Here is a 17,104-nt window from a genome sequence, read left to right as displayed (position 1 = left end):
CGGAGTCTACGTTTATTTCCAGAGCCTCCTAACTACTTGCAAAGTACTGTGTGAATTGATTGCTCCTTACATTTCTGATCATTTCCTACTCTTGGGGTCTCTAAGATTATGGAATAGTTTATGTCTGATCATTTTAACTTCCTGGTGGAATAGGCTTGCTACTTACTTACTACACTATGTCAACAGAACGGAGGCTGTTTGCACGACTCATAGCGTTTTGTTTGTTCTGCTTTGTTTTTTAATGTCTCATTCTGCAACTGAGCTTTCCCAGCCTCCTCTTCTTCCTTCTTCCAGAATGTACCTTGTTCCAGAAAAGGGCAATTCATTCCTCCAAGAAGATGTCTCTGATCACACAATTTAAAGATGGAACCCTCTCTCCCCAGCCTTGACAGTGGCTCTCTCAACCTCTCGTTTGTTTCCTTCATAGCACTGATCACAATTTGTGATTTTGAATGACTCATTGTTACTCTTTGGAAGCTGACCTCTCCCAAAACAAGGTAGGTTTTGTAAAAGTAGAGACTCTGTCTCCTCTGCATGCCGCCGCATCCCCTCTGCCTAGCCCCGTGGCTGGTACCTAGCAGGTAAATGCTCAAAAGATATCCACTGAATGAATGGGAGAATCAAAGCGTATACGTTCCTCTACCCTCTGTATCTTTCCCCCTTCTCTGCTTTCTCCCTCTCCTTTCTCTCCCCAACATCCCTTCCTCTCACTTTCCTGGCTGTGCTCTTTCTCTTCCATTTCCTTCCTTCTTCCATTCCAGTCTCTTAATCCCATTCCTCCAACCAGCCAACACCTCTGAAGATCAACTCCAGTTAAGGCACTAACCCTCCCACCGGAATCACTCAATGAAGACAAAGTAGACGTAACCCCTTCTCACAAGGACCCTACGATCTTCATTCTTGAGCTTCGTATCAGAGCTCATGAACTTCTCAGACTCCCAAAACAATGATCTGTTTCCAGTTTTCCAGGACAGTCCTAAAACCAAATAATTGGGCCTGTCCACCCCAAAACACATTCACAACTACCAGCTGCTGGAAGCTTTTGGTGAGGTGAGTATATAGTGTGGTTGCACACCCAGGCAGGATGAGAGCAAGGCCTGACAGGGCCTCTGAAGAGGGCTGTTCCATGTGACTGTGTGTCCTGCTCTCTGTGGCCCCAGCAAACCCTCCCGACTCCCTAGTATCAACTCATGGACGATCTATGTACATTCCATGCGCGTTTCAGCTCTTCTCTCTCTTCGTGGACAGAGCCCTAGCGCTTCTCATCTGGCTGGATGCCCTGCCTTGTCATCTAAACTTGGCTGGTTTCATTTCTTCCCCTGGCCACCCCCACTTTTCTAGAAATTGCTCTGAAAGAAGGGACAGACCTCGGTGTTCATGTTTGAGAGAGGAAAATGCCATGTGATCTTGCTCTCCTGGCCCCTGATGACCGGATCAAGGGTGGTCTCCCCATCGAAAGAGAACCAGTTCATAGCTGGGCTGGGAATCCGTTAATAGGCTGGGACAGGCCAACCCCCCATCCCCCTCTCTCTCTTACCTTCAAGAATCCGAATTAAGAAACCTAGACAACCCATCATCACTGGCATGGGCTTGTAAGGTTGTGCTGACTTGGGGTTGGGCCATGTACAAGCAGACATTATTGCCGGACAGATGGAATGGAATCAGATGGGCATGAAGACAAGCAACACAACATACACCGTGAGGACTCTGAGGGATGAAGAAATGAGCTTTGATCCTGAGCAGCCACCCAGAGATGGTTCTCACGAGGCCTGGCATGATCTGACCCACGTGTTCATGGGACTGGCACCTGGCCCTTTACTTAGCTGGTCTGAGTTAAGTTGTATTCCCTGCAACCTAAGCGCATGAATCCAAGCGTATCTTTCTACATAGGCTTCTCTTTTAGCCCTTGTCAAATCTACCCTTTCTACAGAAGTCTGCTCTTGACTCAAATTCACCTGTAAATATGTGAGTTCTGTCTTTCACCCCTTGAAGAAGCTGCCTTGGCTCACCTGCCAGGAAATGTCCTGTGGGATGAGCTACCTGCATGTCCCCCATGGGCTTCAGCTGTCTTCTTGTGAGTCAGTCTAGTACCCAGCACGGCAATTACACACCCACAGGCATTTACTATCTAATTATATAGCAAGAGTTTTAAAACATTTTTAAGCGAATGGCTTTTAAACACATTTTAAAAGCGATGGGATTGGCTACGAGAGGCTCTAATAGTAAAAACATTCTAGATACGGGCTTGGGTTCTGTGTGTATTGCTTCGCCAATGGCAACCCAAAGAATCATAACAATAAGCATGTTTATCTCCTGAGTCATGGCCAATTCTCTCTCTCTCCTTTCCAGGGATAAAAGTGACACACTTTTTTTTTTTTTCAAATATAGTTAGTTCTGGTTTATAGAAAATGATCCCAATGAATATAAACAAAGAAAAACCTTTCAATGTGATGGATATCACTGGATTTCAGGTCAAAGAGCTCATGTTTGATAAAGTACCTGGATAAAGTATGCAAGATCAAAGGCAGACCATACAAAGAACAATCCAGGAATTCCCTAATACTCACTGATCCAAAGTTAGGAAGCTCCGTTATTTACTTGCTACTGCTCAGACCCAAGATTCAGAACAACTTCCTAATTATTTTATAATATCCTTGTACTCAGTGGACCTGAGACGGGCAGTGTGACGCCATTAAGCTCAGCTGGTTTTCAGCCCTGATTAAAGACAAGGGGCTCGCATCTAAGGGCAGAGCTGCTTGCGACCGTCTTTGAGTGTTATTTACTCACTGATCACGTCCTCAAATAATCTGCAACAGGCTAAGAGGATTTCTGCGGAGGCAACTATGCAAATGTTTTGAATTCCTCAGTTTGGGAATATGGACAGATAGGCTCATGGAAGAGAGTTTAAGCCACACAACACAGTGGAAAAAATGCCATATTTAAAGGGCAGAAATAATGCGGGAGAGAGAGACGCATTTGGGGAAACCTGCCCAGCTCTCTAGAATCCACCCTCCTCTGGGACCTTCCCCTCACCCCCAAATACACGGGGCCGGAGTTGGAGTGGCCTGGGTTTGTGCTCCTGCTCTGGCACTCATTAGCTACACCACAAATTATTTAACTCTCTTTCCCTTGGTACCTTTGTCTATAATACGGGGATTCTATTCTCAGGGTTGTTGCGAGGATTAAATAAGAAAATGCTCAGAAGAGCACCTGACACTCAGTAAATAATCAATGTCAGCCATGATTCCTTAGCTCCACGCTCCTGGCCTAGGGGACCCACACTGCCAACATGTGATTTCTCCCCCAGGAATTTGGAACTGGGGTGAAGTTAGTCTTTCCATATGGCTGGACGTGGAGCATGAAACCTTGGTACTTTGCTTTGAGCACAGAATGAGAACCTTCAAAGAGAGGAATACACAGTCTCACCAGGAGAAGGAAAGTCCAACCTGGGTTCCTCTTCCTTTTGCCTCTCCTGCTTTAGGTCCTGGGCCCAGCCTGCTGGCCTTTCTGCCCTAGGTTTCTACAGGACACCAGTTTGCTTATTAAAAAAAAAGTAGCCTTTGTGCTTAGACTAGCTCCAGGGACCTTTTATTTGTAGCCAAGAGTCCTACTCAGTATAACTACACCTAGAAAAAAAGATGAAATCCGCTTTAGAAGAAAAAGGAGGGGCAGACTTTCAAATCCCCGTTGATCCCTGTTGCTATCAAAGTGAAACGGATTAAAACATGCCACAAACGAACCTCCAACACATCCCCTTCATCAAATGAATTCGTATTGGGACCCTCTGCCAGAAATGCACCCCGTTCCATATCAATCTGCTCGCTTTCTTTTCCAGGATTTGCTACTTTTTGATCCAAGGGCATGTGAGATTAGGTTCCATTTCAGCATTTTGTTAAAAAACAAAAAAAAGGTACATACACAGAAGTCTTTATAAACAGGAGTCTCTAGTTCAGGATTTTTAAAGACACAGGAGAGGCCTGAGGAGGTTGGGGTGAAGAGTGCTTTTTTCCCCTAGAGATCTTTCTCAAAGAGAAAACATGCTTTTGGTTTTAATACCATTAAATAAGGTTGTAGCAAAGATGAAAGAAAAGAAGGAAAATTTTTAGCTTTAGGTGTCAATACAAAAACACAGACCAGAAATTTACATCTCCTTTCCTTCCCCAACTACCCAAACACTGACTTAACAATATAAGAGGAATTTCTTTAGCCCTAGGTGAAAAGAAAGAGGGATGTGGGAATCCAAGTCCTTCTTCTAGACCCTTTTAACCCTGAACAAGTCAATTTATTGTAAGGACCCCAAGAATCAATTCCCTTCAATCTAGCAATTGTTCAGGCTACGGCGGGCCTTGTGCCTAGATTATAATGTTTTCATTTAGTTCTGTGCCACCCACTGATTTTGCCTGTACTTCTTGGAAGAATGGCGTGGCAAAACCTAAAAGATATTCTTGAAGAACGGAGCCCAGTGTTGGGGGTTTCAACATTTGGCCTTTTGTGTCAGCAGCGCAAGGACCGCCCGCGTGAGACCCCGGGGAGGGGGTGGGGTGGGCGATGAAAAGGCACCCTTTGCAGGGGACACAGGCACAATTCAGGCTTCGCCAATACAGCCCAGGCTGGAATGTGCTCTGTGGGGCGAGGTGGGCGGAATCCTCCGAGAACTGCATTCTTGAAAGAGAACCTACCTGGGTTGAAATAAAAAATAATATTTAATAAGTCCTGGTCTCCCCACGTGATGGCATTCTTGTACTTCTGGTACAGAGGGTATAGCATGTCCTCCCAAGCCAAGCCTGTTGGAATCATGCTGTTCTGGAAAAGAGAAAACCATCAGAGTGGCTAAAGCACGGCAAATACATCTCACCCGCTGAGAATCAATGTACAGGGACGTGTTCTCCCCTTCACCGCCCCGCTCCCCAGAATGAAAATGAAATCAGCAGAGGAGGGGACCTGTTGGCCTCAAGGCATAGGACAAAGCAGAACTAGGGCTGACGATTACAGGTGTACACATGGATGGTAGCTGGACCAGAAACGGGCAGTTGGGCCTATGGCTTCTGCTCAGAAAATCACGCCCCATGTGGTGGAGGCATAAATCAGGAGCTTGGGATGAACATACACACACTAGTGTATATAAGATAGATAACCAACAAAGACCTACTGCAGACCACAGGGAACTCTACTCAGTATTCTGTTAATGGCCTACATGGGAAAAGAATCTTAAAAAGAGTGAATATACATATATGTATAACTGATTCACTTTGCTGTACATCTGAAACTAACACAACAGAGTAAATCAGCTACACTCCAATAGAAATTTTTTTTAAAAATTATTTACTTTTAAGACAAAAGCAACATATTCAGACTAAATATTCAACCAGCACACAAAGATGTAAAAAGTAAAAATATTTTTCCTCCTGCCTCCTTCAATTCCCATTCCCACCTTCCCTAGATGTATCCACAATTAATGAACAGTCTCTTAGATATTCTTTTGGAAGTTTCTAAGGCATAAAAGGGATCACCTCTATGGCATCATGCTCTGTTGCATTTTAATTTTTTCACTTAATATTTTTTACAGCTCTTATCTCACTTATAGATTTGATCTAATTCTTTTCAATAGGAGGATAATTTTTTTGACTTGTTCTCTACTGATGTTCACTTAGGTTCTTCCAGTTTTTTGCTAGGATAAAAGACAAGGCCATGAACAGCCTTGTATGTTTATCTCTGTACATTTACATAAATATATCCCTAGGGTAACTCCAAAAAGTTTTCCAGGGTTTTTGAAGCCTGGGATACACAGAGTGTTTAAACATGGAATTCAGAAATGCAACATAATATTCCCCAATAGTAACTCTGCTGAACAGTTTAAATTCCATAATCACCTGGAATTCTCCTAAGCCAACAAATATTCCATAACTCTCCAAATACTTTTCTCTTCCCTGGCTTCTTCCATTCTCACCTGCAAGCCAGCTACTTCCAAAATCAATACACTGACACTCCTGGAACGTCACCGTTGAGGAGACAAAATCCCGACATTTAAACAAGGAAATATAACATACTTCCTTACCTTGAACTGGGCACTTCTTATTCGAGTTAAGTTCATCAGCATGACTCCTGAGTTAACTCCCGCAGAGCCATAGAAAGGGTGCCGAGCAAAGCGGCTGTACCAGCCGATCTTGGGGATTTCATGCTCGGGGGCCATGGCCGCAAGCTGCGTGGAATTAAATTGCCTCAGAAGCTTCCAGATGTCATCAACAGGTCTCAGAAAGAGAACATCGGTGTCCACGTAGAGAAGGGAGTCCACATCCTTTAAAATCACCTTTGTGTGTATTGGGTGAGGAGGGAGAAAACAAGAAACAGAGGAAGCGGCCTGATAAGTCAACACTGCCAATGATTTTGTTGATTAATGTTAATGCTAGAAAGGGTCCCACTCTTAGCTTCCATTCCTCCCTTCTCCTTGGACTTCAGGGGTAAGGGTCAGTCAAAGAGTAGAGACTCAAAGGAAGATTCATCTTGATCCAGACTGGTCCAATTCCAGTATCCTGGATTACATCTGGTGAGGGTTGAACGTCGCAAGGAATGAAAACATTAGCAAATGACTGTGGCTTTCTTCTCCTGCATCCTCCAATAAGGCCATCTGTCTTTCTCAGTTTTTTCTTGGAAAAGCTAGGGTTAGCATTAGACTACTTGAAGTGGACAATCCGTAGATTAGCTCATGCCAAGCTTTAGGGTAAATACTCTGTTTCTGGATCCATTTCTTTTAGTGTTGATGGAAATGGCTCTGCATCTTTTTGAAATAGTATTTTCAGCTAAGATTTAGACTTGGAAACAGGCAAAACAAGTCATTGGCCAGCTTTGTCTGCAAGGATTGGCGAACGTCTTTTTCTAAAGGGCCAGAGAGTAAATATTTTAGGCTCTGTTGTAGCTACTAAACTGCTGTTAGCATAAAAGCAGCCAAGGACAATATATAAACAAATGAGCATGGGTGTTTCCAATAGAACTATTTAGAGACAATAAAATTGGAACTTCGTTTAATCTTCAGATGTCACAAAGCCTTCTTCTTTTGATTTTTTTTCAACCATCTGAAATGTAAAAGCCATTCTTGACTCAAAGGCTGTGGTCTGTCAACCTCTGTTGTAGATCGTTCAAGTCAGCCACCTTAAGTAAATAAGTTTTGCTATGCTAGATGCTTAGTCTACCAGAATTTTGCCCTGGGGTTTGAGACTTTAAAGTCATAGTTAGTAATAGAGTTCTTTGCCTTGTTTTGCCATTGTTCCCCCAATTTAGAGGTAGCTTAACCAAAGAAGGATCATCCTCCTAAAACTACAACAACACTTGTTATGGACTGAATGTGTCTTTACAAAATGCGTATGTTGAAGCCCTAACTCCCCAATGTGAGGGTATTTGGAGATGGGGTCTTTGGAAAGTAATTAGGGTTAGATGAGGTCCTGACGGTGGAACCCTCAAGATGGGATTCATGTCCTCATTAAAAGAGACACCAGACAGCTTGCTCTCTTTCTCTCTCTCTCTCTGCTACATTAGAACATAGTGAGAAGGCAGCAGTCTGCATGCCAGGGAGAGTGTCCTCACAAGAACCCAACCATGTCAGCACCAATCTCAGACTTCTAGCCTCCAGAACTATAAGAAAATAAACTTCTGTGGTTTAAGCCATCCAGTTACGGTATTTCGTTATGGCAAGTTAGGACACCACTCCATTGAGATCCTAATATTTGAAACTGATGAACACGGGCACTGTATGGTACAGGCATCGTGGAGATTTCAGTCTTGAATAATTTCAAAACTTACATGATTAACTGCAGGATTTATCTTTCCTTCCTCATCTACTAGAGGAATAGAATTGACAAATCAATAAAATGAAATAAAAAAATAATGATCATCTACCATGTCATAAAAGAAGACATCCGTCTTAACAGTTTAAAGATCCTAATTCCAGAATTAGGATGAATTCTTTAAAATGAATACACAAACTTAAACAAACATCTACCACACTATACTTATTTTTTCTTATTTAACCATGGACAGGTAAAAACTTTGCCACAGATTAGCACTAGCCTGCTGAGTTGTTTTTTTTTTTTAAATCACAACTCCAGAGTACTGTGGAAGAAGGGCAAACTCTCTACAAAAGTAATAATAAATTATACAATCATGATACAAGTTACTTATCACATGTAAATACAATTTTGATGTTCAAGACCACCCATAAGAACTCAACATCCTGCCAATCCTATTTTACTGGGAAGGAAAACTAATGCACAGAAAAGTGTTCTGTCCAAGTTAATGTGTCAAATAATGCTAACAATTGCTGGATTTGGAGCTAATAAAGTTGCAACACGGTAAAGTCGCTTTCTAGAATGTGTTTAAGGAAATGAGAGACTGCACAGTGTTTCACTAAAAAGCTAATTTAGAATTAGAGAATCAGAGGACGAGAAAGCTATTTCAACCCATGTGAAAGAGAACAGATTTCTCTTTATGGCTGATTATCTAATAAGGCCTAAATAAAACTGTATTAATATTAATGTTTTAATCAATTAAGGGTTATGCAGACATCTAGTCCCTAAATTCAAGCTCACTGACTTGATTAATTTTTTTCTCAGTCTTAAATCAATACTATTGTTAAAGTTATCATCACTTTCCTCAATAAAATAAAAGTATTACCATCTTTCATCAAAACAAAAAAGAAAACAAAAAGACTTGAAAAAAGGTTTGGAAAAGGAAAACTAAAAAACCCTTCAGGATGGAGGCATTCCATCGTGAAATAATAAGCAAGATAAATATATTGATTATACAGTATAGAAGCTGGTTAAAAATAAAGCAGGGAGAGGGGCGGGGGTCCCAGGTAGGAAGGGGCTTGCAATTTTAATTAGGGATATTGGGAAGGACTCACTGAGAAGAAAGAGGGCAAGTACAAATAGCGGAGGCTGGACCACTCTTAGAACAGCAGGGAGCCAGGGCGGCTGGACCACAGTGGGCAACGAAGAGCCAGGGATGAGGATGGAGCAGAGCGGGGGCTGAGCGGGGGCCGGTCACTTCACTTAGGGCTTTGTTTGCCTTTGAAAGAACTTGTTCTTTCACTGTCAGTGAGATGGAAGCCATTGAAGGGCTTTTACCAGAGGAGTGCCATGGTCTGACTTAGATTAAGGATCACTTTGGATGCTACACGGAGAAAAGACAATTAGGGCACACAGGGGAAGCGGGGAGACCAGTTAGGATGCTATTTTAATAATTCCAGTGAGATGCGATGGCGGCTTGGCTCAGGTGGTGACAGCCCAGGGAGTGAGAAGTGGCTGAATCCATAACACAGTTTGAAATGGAGCCAACAGGATTTCCGCAACAGATTGGATGTGGAATGTGAGACTAAGAGAAAAGTCAAGGGCAACTCCATGGATTTTAACCTGAGCAACAGGTATGATGGAATCGCCTTTAACTGAGATTGCACCTGATGTGTGTCACTCCCGAAGTACCTGCCTGGCCCTGGCACATATGTACTGGAGTTGGCAGATGCTAAAGCCTCGCTCCCTCCCTCCTCCTCTGCATCTGCCCTTCCTGAAATATAAAGAAAATCGTAGTGGTCCTAGGAAGGGATGCATTGATGGCGGATTTCTGGGGTGATGGTCGTTTCTCTAGTTCTTGACCACAGTCGTGGTTACAGAGGTGTGAGTGTGGTAAATTAAGCATAAAGTGTTTTGGTGGGCTCTTTGTGGTAGGTAGATCATATTTCAAAACTGACACACAAAAGTAGCCCTAATGGTACATCTCAGAGACGGAACGGAAGATAGTCCTTAGGAATACTGAGTCTGGCATTCCTGAGTTCAAATCCTGGCATCATGTGCCCTGTGACTCTGGACAAGTTCCTCAGTTCCCCATGCATAAAAAGTGGAAAGCAAGACCTCCACCACGTCCCCTGTCTTTGGGTTGTCACTAACATCCAGTGAAATAAAACACACACAGGGAACTCGGTACAGTGGCTGGTACGTAGTAAGTACTCAGTAAATAGCGGTGTTGCTACTATAAGAAGTCTCCGTGTTTTTTTCTTTTAAATCTCACGTGTAATTAGTTACCATGCACATCAATGCTCACAGCACTTCAAAGCATGTGTCGACCACAAAGTGTCTTTTATATAAACAAAGTTAAGCTGAGAAAAGTTGAAGTTTTCGAACATCTCTAATATCATAATCCACATATTACCTCGACTGAAAACAAGAGCACCAGGGCTTTTTACTCTTTATCTGAAAAAATAAAAGACCAGGAGAAAAACTCCACTCTTCTTATAACATTGCGTCTCTGGAGGCTAATTCTGCAGCAATTATTGGTGGTATTAATTTGAAGAGGATCACTGTGGCCACTTTATAATGGGCAGAGGAATATTTACCGAAAGGATATAAAATTAGCCATTCTAATTCCCTTATGGAAATTAGCACTAGAAATGAGGCCTCTGTTTTCTCAGAGAAGAGCAAATAGAGGACAGACAATAGCTATTTGTATACAATGCTGCTCTGCCTCCATTCACCACCCCAACCTGGGCAGCTGGCTCTGGCCACCGGCAGCAAGATTATCAGGGGCCACTGGCACTCCTTCAAGTTCATTTTGCTGCAACCTTGTTCTGACTTCAACAGTACAACTTTGTGGTTGAAAGTTCGGGGTTTGAAATCTAACCATTTGTGTTTGGATTCTGTTTCTACTACAAACTGCGGTCTTGGGCAAGCTGCTTTAAGCCTTCTAAGCCTTAGTTTCCTTATCTTTTTTTTGGCCGTGCTGTGTGGCATGCAGAATCTTAGTTCCCCGACCAGGGATCGAACGCGTGCCACCTGCAGTGGAAGCACGGAGTCTTAACCACTGGACCACCAGGGAACTCCCTGTTTCCTCATCTTGTAGATGGGATTGGTCACTCACTTCAGAGTGCTTCCGGGATGATTAAAAGAGGTAATGCATGTGAAGCCCCTGACATACACACAGTAAGGACTCAGTAAATGCTATGTGACATTCTTATGGGCTCACTCTCAGGATGGCTAGTTCCTTGATCCCTAGCCCAGTAACTGGCTGCAGTAGTGGTGGTAGTAAAAGAATGAGGCATGTGCTCTGTTCTCAAAGAGCTTTAGTGGGGGAGACAGATAAGAGGCAAAGCAAAATAAGATGTGGCTAATGGTAGGAGTAGCACAGAAGCACTTGGCAGGGCTACTAAACCATTCTGGATTGAAAAAAATGACAGAAGTGACAACTAAGCTGAGAGATAGGCAAGTGAATAGCAGGGCAAAGAGTACTGAAGATAGGGCTTCCCTGGTGGCACAGTGGTTGAGAGTCCGCCTGCCGATACGGGGGACGCAGGTTCGTGCCCCGGTCCGGGAAGATCCCACATGCCGCGGAGCGGCTGGGCCCGTGAGCCATGGCCGCTGAGCCTGTGCGTCCGGAGCCTGTGCTCTGCAACGGGAGAGGCCACAATAGTGAGAGGCCCGCGTACCGCTAAAAAAAAAAAACAAAAAACAAAACAAAACACAGTACTGAAGATAAATAGAACAGCATGTGAAAAGGCCCAGAGACCAGGAGGGAGCAACACACCAGGGAGGATAGCAAATTGGTTGGTGGGGCTGGAGCTTACAGTGGGAGAGCCAGGAGCCAGGGGTGGGGAGAGATTAGGCTGTCTAAGTGGGCAGGGGCCCAATCAGGAGCTATGCTGACAAATTTGGACGTGATCCTAAGAGCCATGGGGAGATGTGAAATGACATGAACCAGAAACCTTGAGGTCTGATGTTTCCTCTCCTATCCCCATTGCCCACATCCAATCCTCAGCAAGTCCCATATGCTCTTCCTCCAAAATACATCTGAATCTGCCCATTTCTCTCCCTTTCCACTGCCTTACCCTGAGTTCAAGGCACCATTACAGCTCCCCTAGAATTCCGGAAGGGTCCATTCACTGGCCTCCCTGTGTACACACTTTCCCCTTCAATCTGTTCCTCACAGAGCGGCCAGAGGGATTTTTAATCTCCAGTGTCATTTCTTCTTTGACCCATGGGTTATTTACAAGGGTGGTTGTTTAATTTCCAAATATTTGGGATTTTCCAGATATCTTTTTATTATTCATTTCTAATCTAATTTCCTTGTAGTCAGCGAGCACACTCTGCATGATTTCAATCCTCTCAAATTCACTGAGACTTGTTTTATGGCCCACATATGGTGTATCTTGGTGAATGCTGAAGGTTTATTATTCTGCAGTTGTTGGGTGGAGCATTCTATAAATTCTGTACCTGCCAATTAGGTCAGTTGGTTGATAAGTGTTGTCAAGGATTTCTAGGTGCTAACTGATTTTCTGTTTGCTTATTATAACCACAGGAGCTCTATGGAGTTTTATCTTCAGACACAAAGAAAGAGGGGAGAAATATGAAGTTACTGCAAATTCATTAACATCAACAGATATGATTTGGGAGAGTTCCCTGGTGGCCTAGTGTTTAGGATTCCGGGCTTTCGCTGCCATGGCCTGGGTTCAATCCCTGGGTGGGGAACTGAGATCCCACAAGCCACGTGGCACAGGCAAAAACAAACAAACACACAAAAACCAGATATGATTTGCGAGCCATCATTTATTTTCACACTAACAGACAATTATCAAAAGAGGAGTGTTGCAGTCTCTCGCTCTGATTGTGGGTTTGTCTATTTCTCTAAGCAAGGTTTTGCTTTGTAGATCTGGAAGCTCTGTTGTTAGGTGCATACTCATTTAGGGTAGATACACCTTCCTGATGGACTGAGCCTGATTGTTATGAAAGATCCAGAGGGCTTTTTAAAAACCTTACATTAGAGGATGTCACTTTCATCTTTAAACCCCTTCAAGACTTTTCACTGTGCTTTCATTACACATGAACCATGGCCCCTAAAAGGCTCTGCAGGATGGACACACTCTGTCCCTACAGGGGACCGAGTTCCTATCAGTGGTGATCTTTCACCTCCTAGCACAACTTTTCATTATGGCTCAGTTACTGTCAAAGTCAACAGAGGGTGAGGAGGAAAATGGACTTAATAGGAAGTTAACAAGCTCCTACTTCTCTTCCTGCCTACAGCCAGGGTTTCCTCTGTCGGAGATGCTCTTAAGTCTTTCTTTAGATAGAAACTAACACAGTTAGTTTCCCCCTTTCGGAAAGAAAACATAAAGTAGAAACTATCTCATTTAACAATGGAATCATCTTTTGGAATGTTCCTTCTCACTTCATTCCGGAAATTCAATGCACCCAAGGTAAAGAAGATACTGTACTCAAATTTGCTGAAAAACACTATCAATTATGAAATACTTGTGCAGCCCTGATGCTTTATTCAGTTTCATTGTTTGTGAGTTCTCCTTTTAGATAATTGCCTAAAGTATCAAAACTGTGATTAGGGTGAAAATTAATGATGTCCCCAAATTGTATCTGTTGATGTAAATCAGTTAGCAGTAACTTCACATTTCTCCCCCTTTCCTTGGGTCTGAGATTAAGCTCTAGGGAGCTCCTGTGAGTTAGGATAAGCATCTTCCCCAGCCTGTGAATGAAGTGCTACCAACAGCTTCCCGGATGTGAGGCAGAGCTTTCCAGTTACCATTCTCGAATGGCCAGCTCTAACTCACGCTGTAGATCTGAGCTCAGGTGTGATCTCCTCAGAAAGGCTTACCCAAGAGCCTCCTTCCTCTCTGCCTCCAGGCTCCCCATCACACCACTCTGCGTACCTCTGTCCACAATCAGTGGCCTGTTGTTAAATTATTTTCTCGTCTGTTGCTTGCCTCCTCCAATTACAATAGAAGTTCCATGAAGACAGGGACCTTCTGGGTCTAGTTAACTCCTAAAAGTTTATGTGCCTAACGCAATGCCTAATAGCTATATTAGGCATCCAATAAATATTTACACAAAGTAAGGAATTCAACTGCTGAACTGTCTCAGAAACATTGTAACTTTAAATATGTTTCAAGGCTGATTGCAGAAGAAAGGACAGGTCCTGAGAAATAAGAAGGTCTGTGAATAGTTGAAGAATAGAAGACCTAAGTTCCTGAAGAGAAAACTAACATAACACCTACCAGGCTGAATATCATTCTTTTGCGGGTGTGGTCCAGTGCGTCACCCTTCAGGCCTCTGTTGATGGTACAGCTAAGTCACTTCGTATGTATATCATCCCATTTCCTTACCTCACTAGCATTTTTTTTTAACATCTTTATTGGAGTATAATTGCTTTACAATGGTGTGTTAATTTCTGCTTTATAACAAAGTGAATCAGTTATACATATGTTCCCATATCTCTTCCCTCTTGCGTCTCATCCCACCCCTCTAGGTGGTCACAAAGCACCGAGCTGATCTCCCTGTGCTATGCGGCTGCTTCCCACTAGCTATCTATTTTACGTTTGGTAGTGTATATATGTCCATGCCACTCTCTCGCTTTGTCACAGCTTACCCTTCCCCCTCCCTGTATCCTCAAGTCCATGCTTTAGTAGGTCTGTGTCTTTATTCCCATCTTACCCCTAGGTTCTTCATGATCTTTTTTTTTTTTCTTAGATTCCATATATATGTGTTAGCATACGGTATTTGTTTTTCTCTTTCTGACTTACTTCACTCTGTATGACAGTCTCTAGGTCCATCCACCTCACTACAAATAACTCAATAACGTTTCTTTTTATGGTTGAGTAATATTCCATTGTGTATATGTGCCACATCTTCTTTATCCCTTCATCTGCTGATGAACACTTAGGTTCCTCACTAGCATTTTTAAAAGACCCTAAAAGCTAAAGGAATGGAAAGGGAGCTGCAGGAGGCAAAGGACAGAACAGAAGCAAAGACAAAAACGCCATTTAGATTCAAGTAGGACTGAATTCCAGAGGAGGGAACCTTTGTTAAATGATGTTAGTGATAATTAAGAGAAGGAAAAAATATTCAAAGAGGGTTAAAGCAGGAAGTGGAAACAGAGAGGAGGAAAGGACAAGTTTCAAGAGGAAGTAAAAAAGAAACACGTATTTTTTTGTTTCTTTTCTTACCAAGGGGAAACATCTCCTACATTTATGAAAAATAGAGAGTTGAATATAACTAAAATAGCAACAATTTATCCGTACGGTCTGAAAGCCACAGTCTCCATATACACTAAGTCAGGTCATGACTAAAGAAACGAAGGTCTCCATGGAAAGGCCCAAGAAATGCAGCCACTGTTTCAGTCTGGGAAGATGAAGAAGCTCTGGAGATGGACGGTGGTAGTGGTTTGCCCAACAATGTACTGAATGCCACTGACCTGTACACTTAAAAATGATTAATTAAAACATTTTATGTTATGCATATTTTACCACAATAAAAATGGGAAAAAACAAAATACAGATACCACTCTTACATTTTTTCAATTCAAATAAAGTTGGCTTTAAACAATGTACTCAATGGTGTTTACTCACCTATTTCTACCTTTGTGAATTCTTATTTCCCTAAACAAAATGTATTCTAGGAGTTATTCTTTTTTTTTTTTTTTTTTTTTTTTTTACGGTACGTGGGCCTCTCACTGTTGTGGCCTCTCCCATTGCGGAGCACAGGCTCCGGACGCGCAGGCTCAGCGGCCGATGGCTCACGGGCCCAGCCGCTCCGCGGCATGTGGGATCTTCCCGGACCGGGGCACGGACCCGTGTCCCCTGCATCGGCAGGCGGACTCTCAACCACTGCACCACCAGGGAAGCCCTCCAGGAGTCATTCTAAGATGATCTTTAATTTCCACAATTCTATCAGGTTCCTGTCCTTTAGATTTTCTTCTTTTCCTGTTTTGAAGAGTAATTCGTTCCTAGAGCACACACCTCTCCAGGTGAGATGTCCTTCAAAGCTGACCGAGAGCCCACCTTTGCCAATGAAGGAGCCTGGGCAACGTCCCCTGCCACCTGCCTCCTCTCTCTAACAGAGAACTTTCCCCTAAGGGGGTAGATTCCGGGGAAAATTTTTTGGGTCCCGTGCCCCTTCTCATTCTACAGAAAGATAAACTGAATGGGATAGAATTTCTCAAGCTTCTTGGACTTTCTCTCTGGGACCAAAATTCCCAAGTCTCCAAATCAAAATCAGAACAAAAAGGAAATTCTACGTTTCAATACATATTTGCAAATTGATCAAAATAAATTCCCTTTTCCTCTACCATCACGTCACATTCCTTTTCAAAAAACACACACTGGACCTATCTTGAAGCTATTACAGAGAAAATAATTATTGAGGAAAGGGAGAAAGTCACGTAATGACAGACATGTCCACTGATGGCTGGGTAACCTCTCAGAGATCCTCTAGTAAACAGAGTGGAAATCTGAAAGACGCAAAAATCATGGTAATTTAATCCTCATTTCATCCTCACGACAAGGTAGTACTATTATGACCCCCATTTTATAGATGAGGAGACTGAGACAGAGAGAGGTTAAGTTCCTTTCCCAAGGTCACACAGCTATAGAAAATATTCAATCGGTAGATATTTTTGTCAATAAAGTAACTTACAAACATAAAGGAATAACAATCCCTCTGTTTTTTTTTAGCACGTGTTATGTGCTAAGCATCATTCCAGCCATTTCCTATACATAGTACATTGTTTCCAGTGCCTTAACAACCCTGCCAGTGTGGTATTATTACTCTCATTTAATAGATGAGCTTAACTAACTTACCTAAGGTTAGCACTAGTAAATGGCAGCACCTGGATGAAACCAGGGCTCTCTGACACCAAAGCTCACACTCCTTCTGCTCCACCATGTTGTTTTTCATCCACCACAAAGCAGTAATTGTGCTTGTTCACAACGGGAATGATGGATGTGACTAGTGCTAGAGCAATTGTTCTTAAACTTCAGCGTACATGAGATTCATTTAAGAAGCTGGGTTGAAATGCAGATTCCTAGGCCCTACCTCCAGATTCTGAATTATTAGGTCTGACCTGGACCCCTAGAATGTGCCTGTATGTATGTATGTGTGTGTTTTTTTAAATTTTGAAATCATTTCAGACTTACGGAAGAGTTGCAAAAACTCCAGAGAGCTCCCATGTACTCTTCACTGAGCTTCTCCTGTGTTAATATCTCACATAAGCGCCCAACATTTGTTAAGACTAAGAAATTAACCTTGGTACAATTCTATTAACCACAGAGTTACTCTGATTTTAC

At 42.8% G+C, this 17,104-nt stretch overlaps 1 protein-coding gene across 1 annotated transcript in view; it reads right to left on the bottom strand.

Annotated features, from left to right (window-relative positions):
• The window catches only part of GXYLT2 (glucoside xylosyltransferase 2), a gene marked incomplete at its 5' end in the record, with an annotated part of 84,618 nt that overhangs the window by 16,165 nt on the left and 51,349 nt on the right, over positions 1-17,104 (bottom strand). The window contains 2 exons of the mRNA XM_079934241.1: positions 4,680-4,803; positions 6,056-6,307. Of these exons, the coding sequence (XP_079790367.1) occupies positions 4,680-4,803; positions 6,056-6,307 (376 nt within the window). The remainder of the gene's footprint in view (positions 1-4,679; positions 4,804-6,055; positions 6,308-17,104) is intronic.

Source organism: Stenella coeruleoalba (assembly GCF_951394435.1).
Source record: "Stenella coeruleoalba genome assembly, chromosome: 10".
In the NCBI taxonomy this organism is placed as follows: domain Eukaryota; kingdom Metazoa; phylum Chordata; class Mammalia; order Artiodactyla; family Delphinidae; genus Stenella; species Stenella coeruleoalba.
This window is presented reverse-complemented; position numbering and strand designations above follow the sequence as displayed.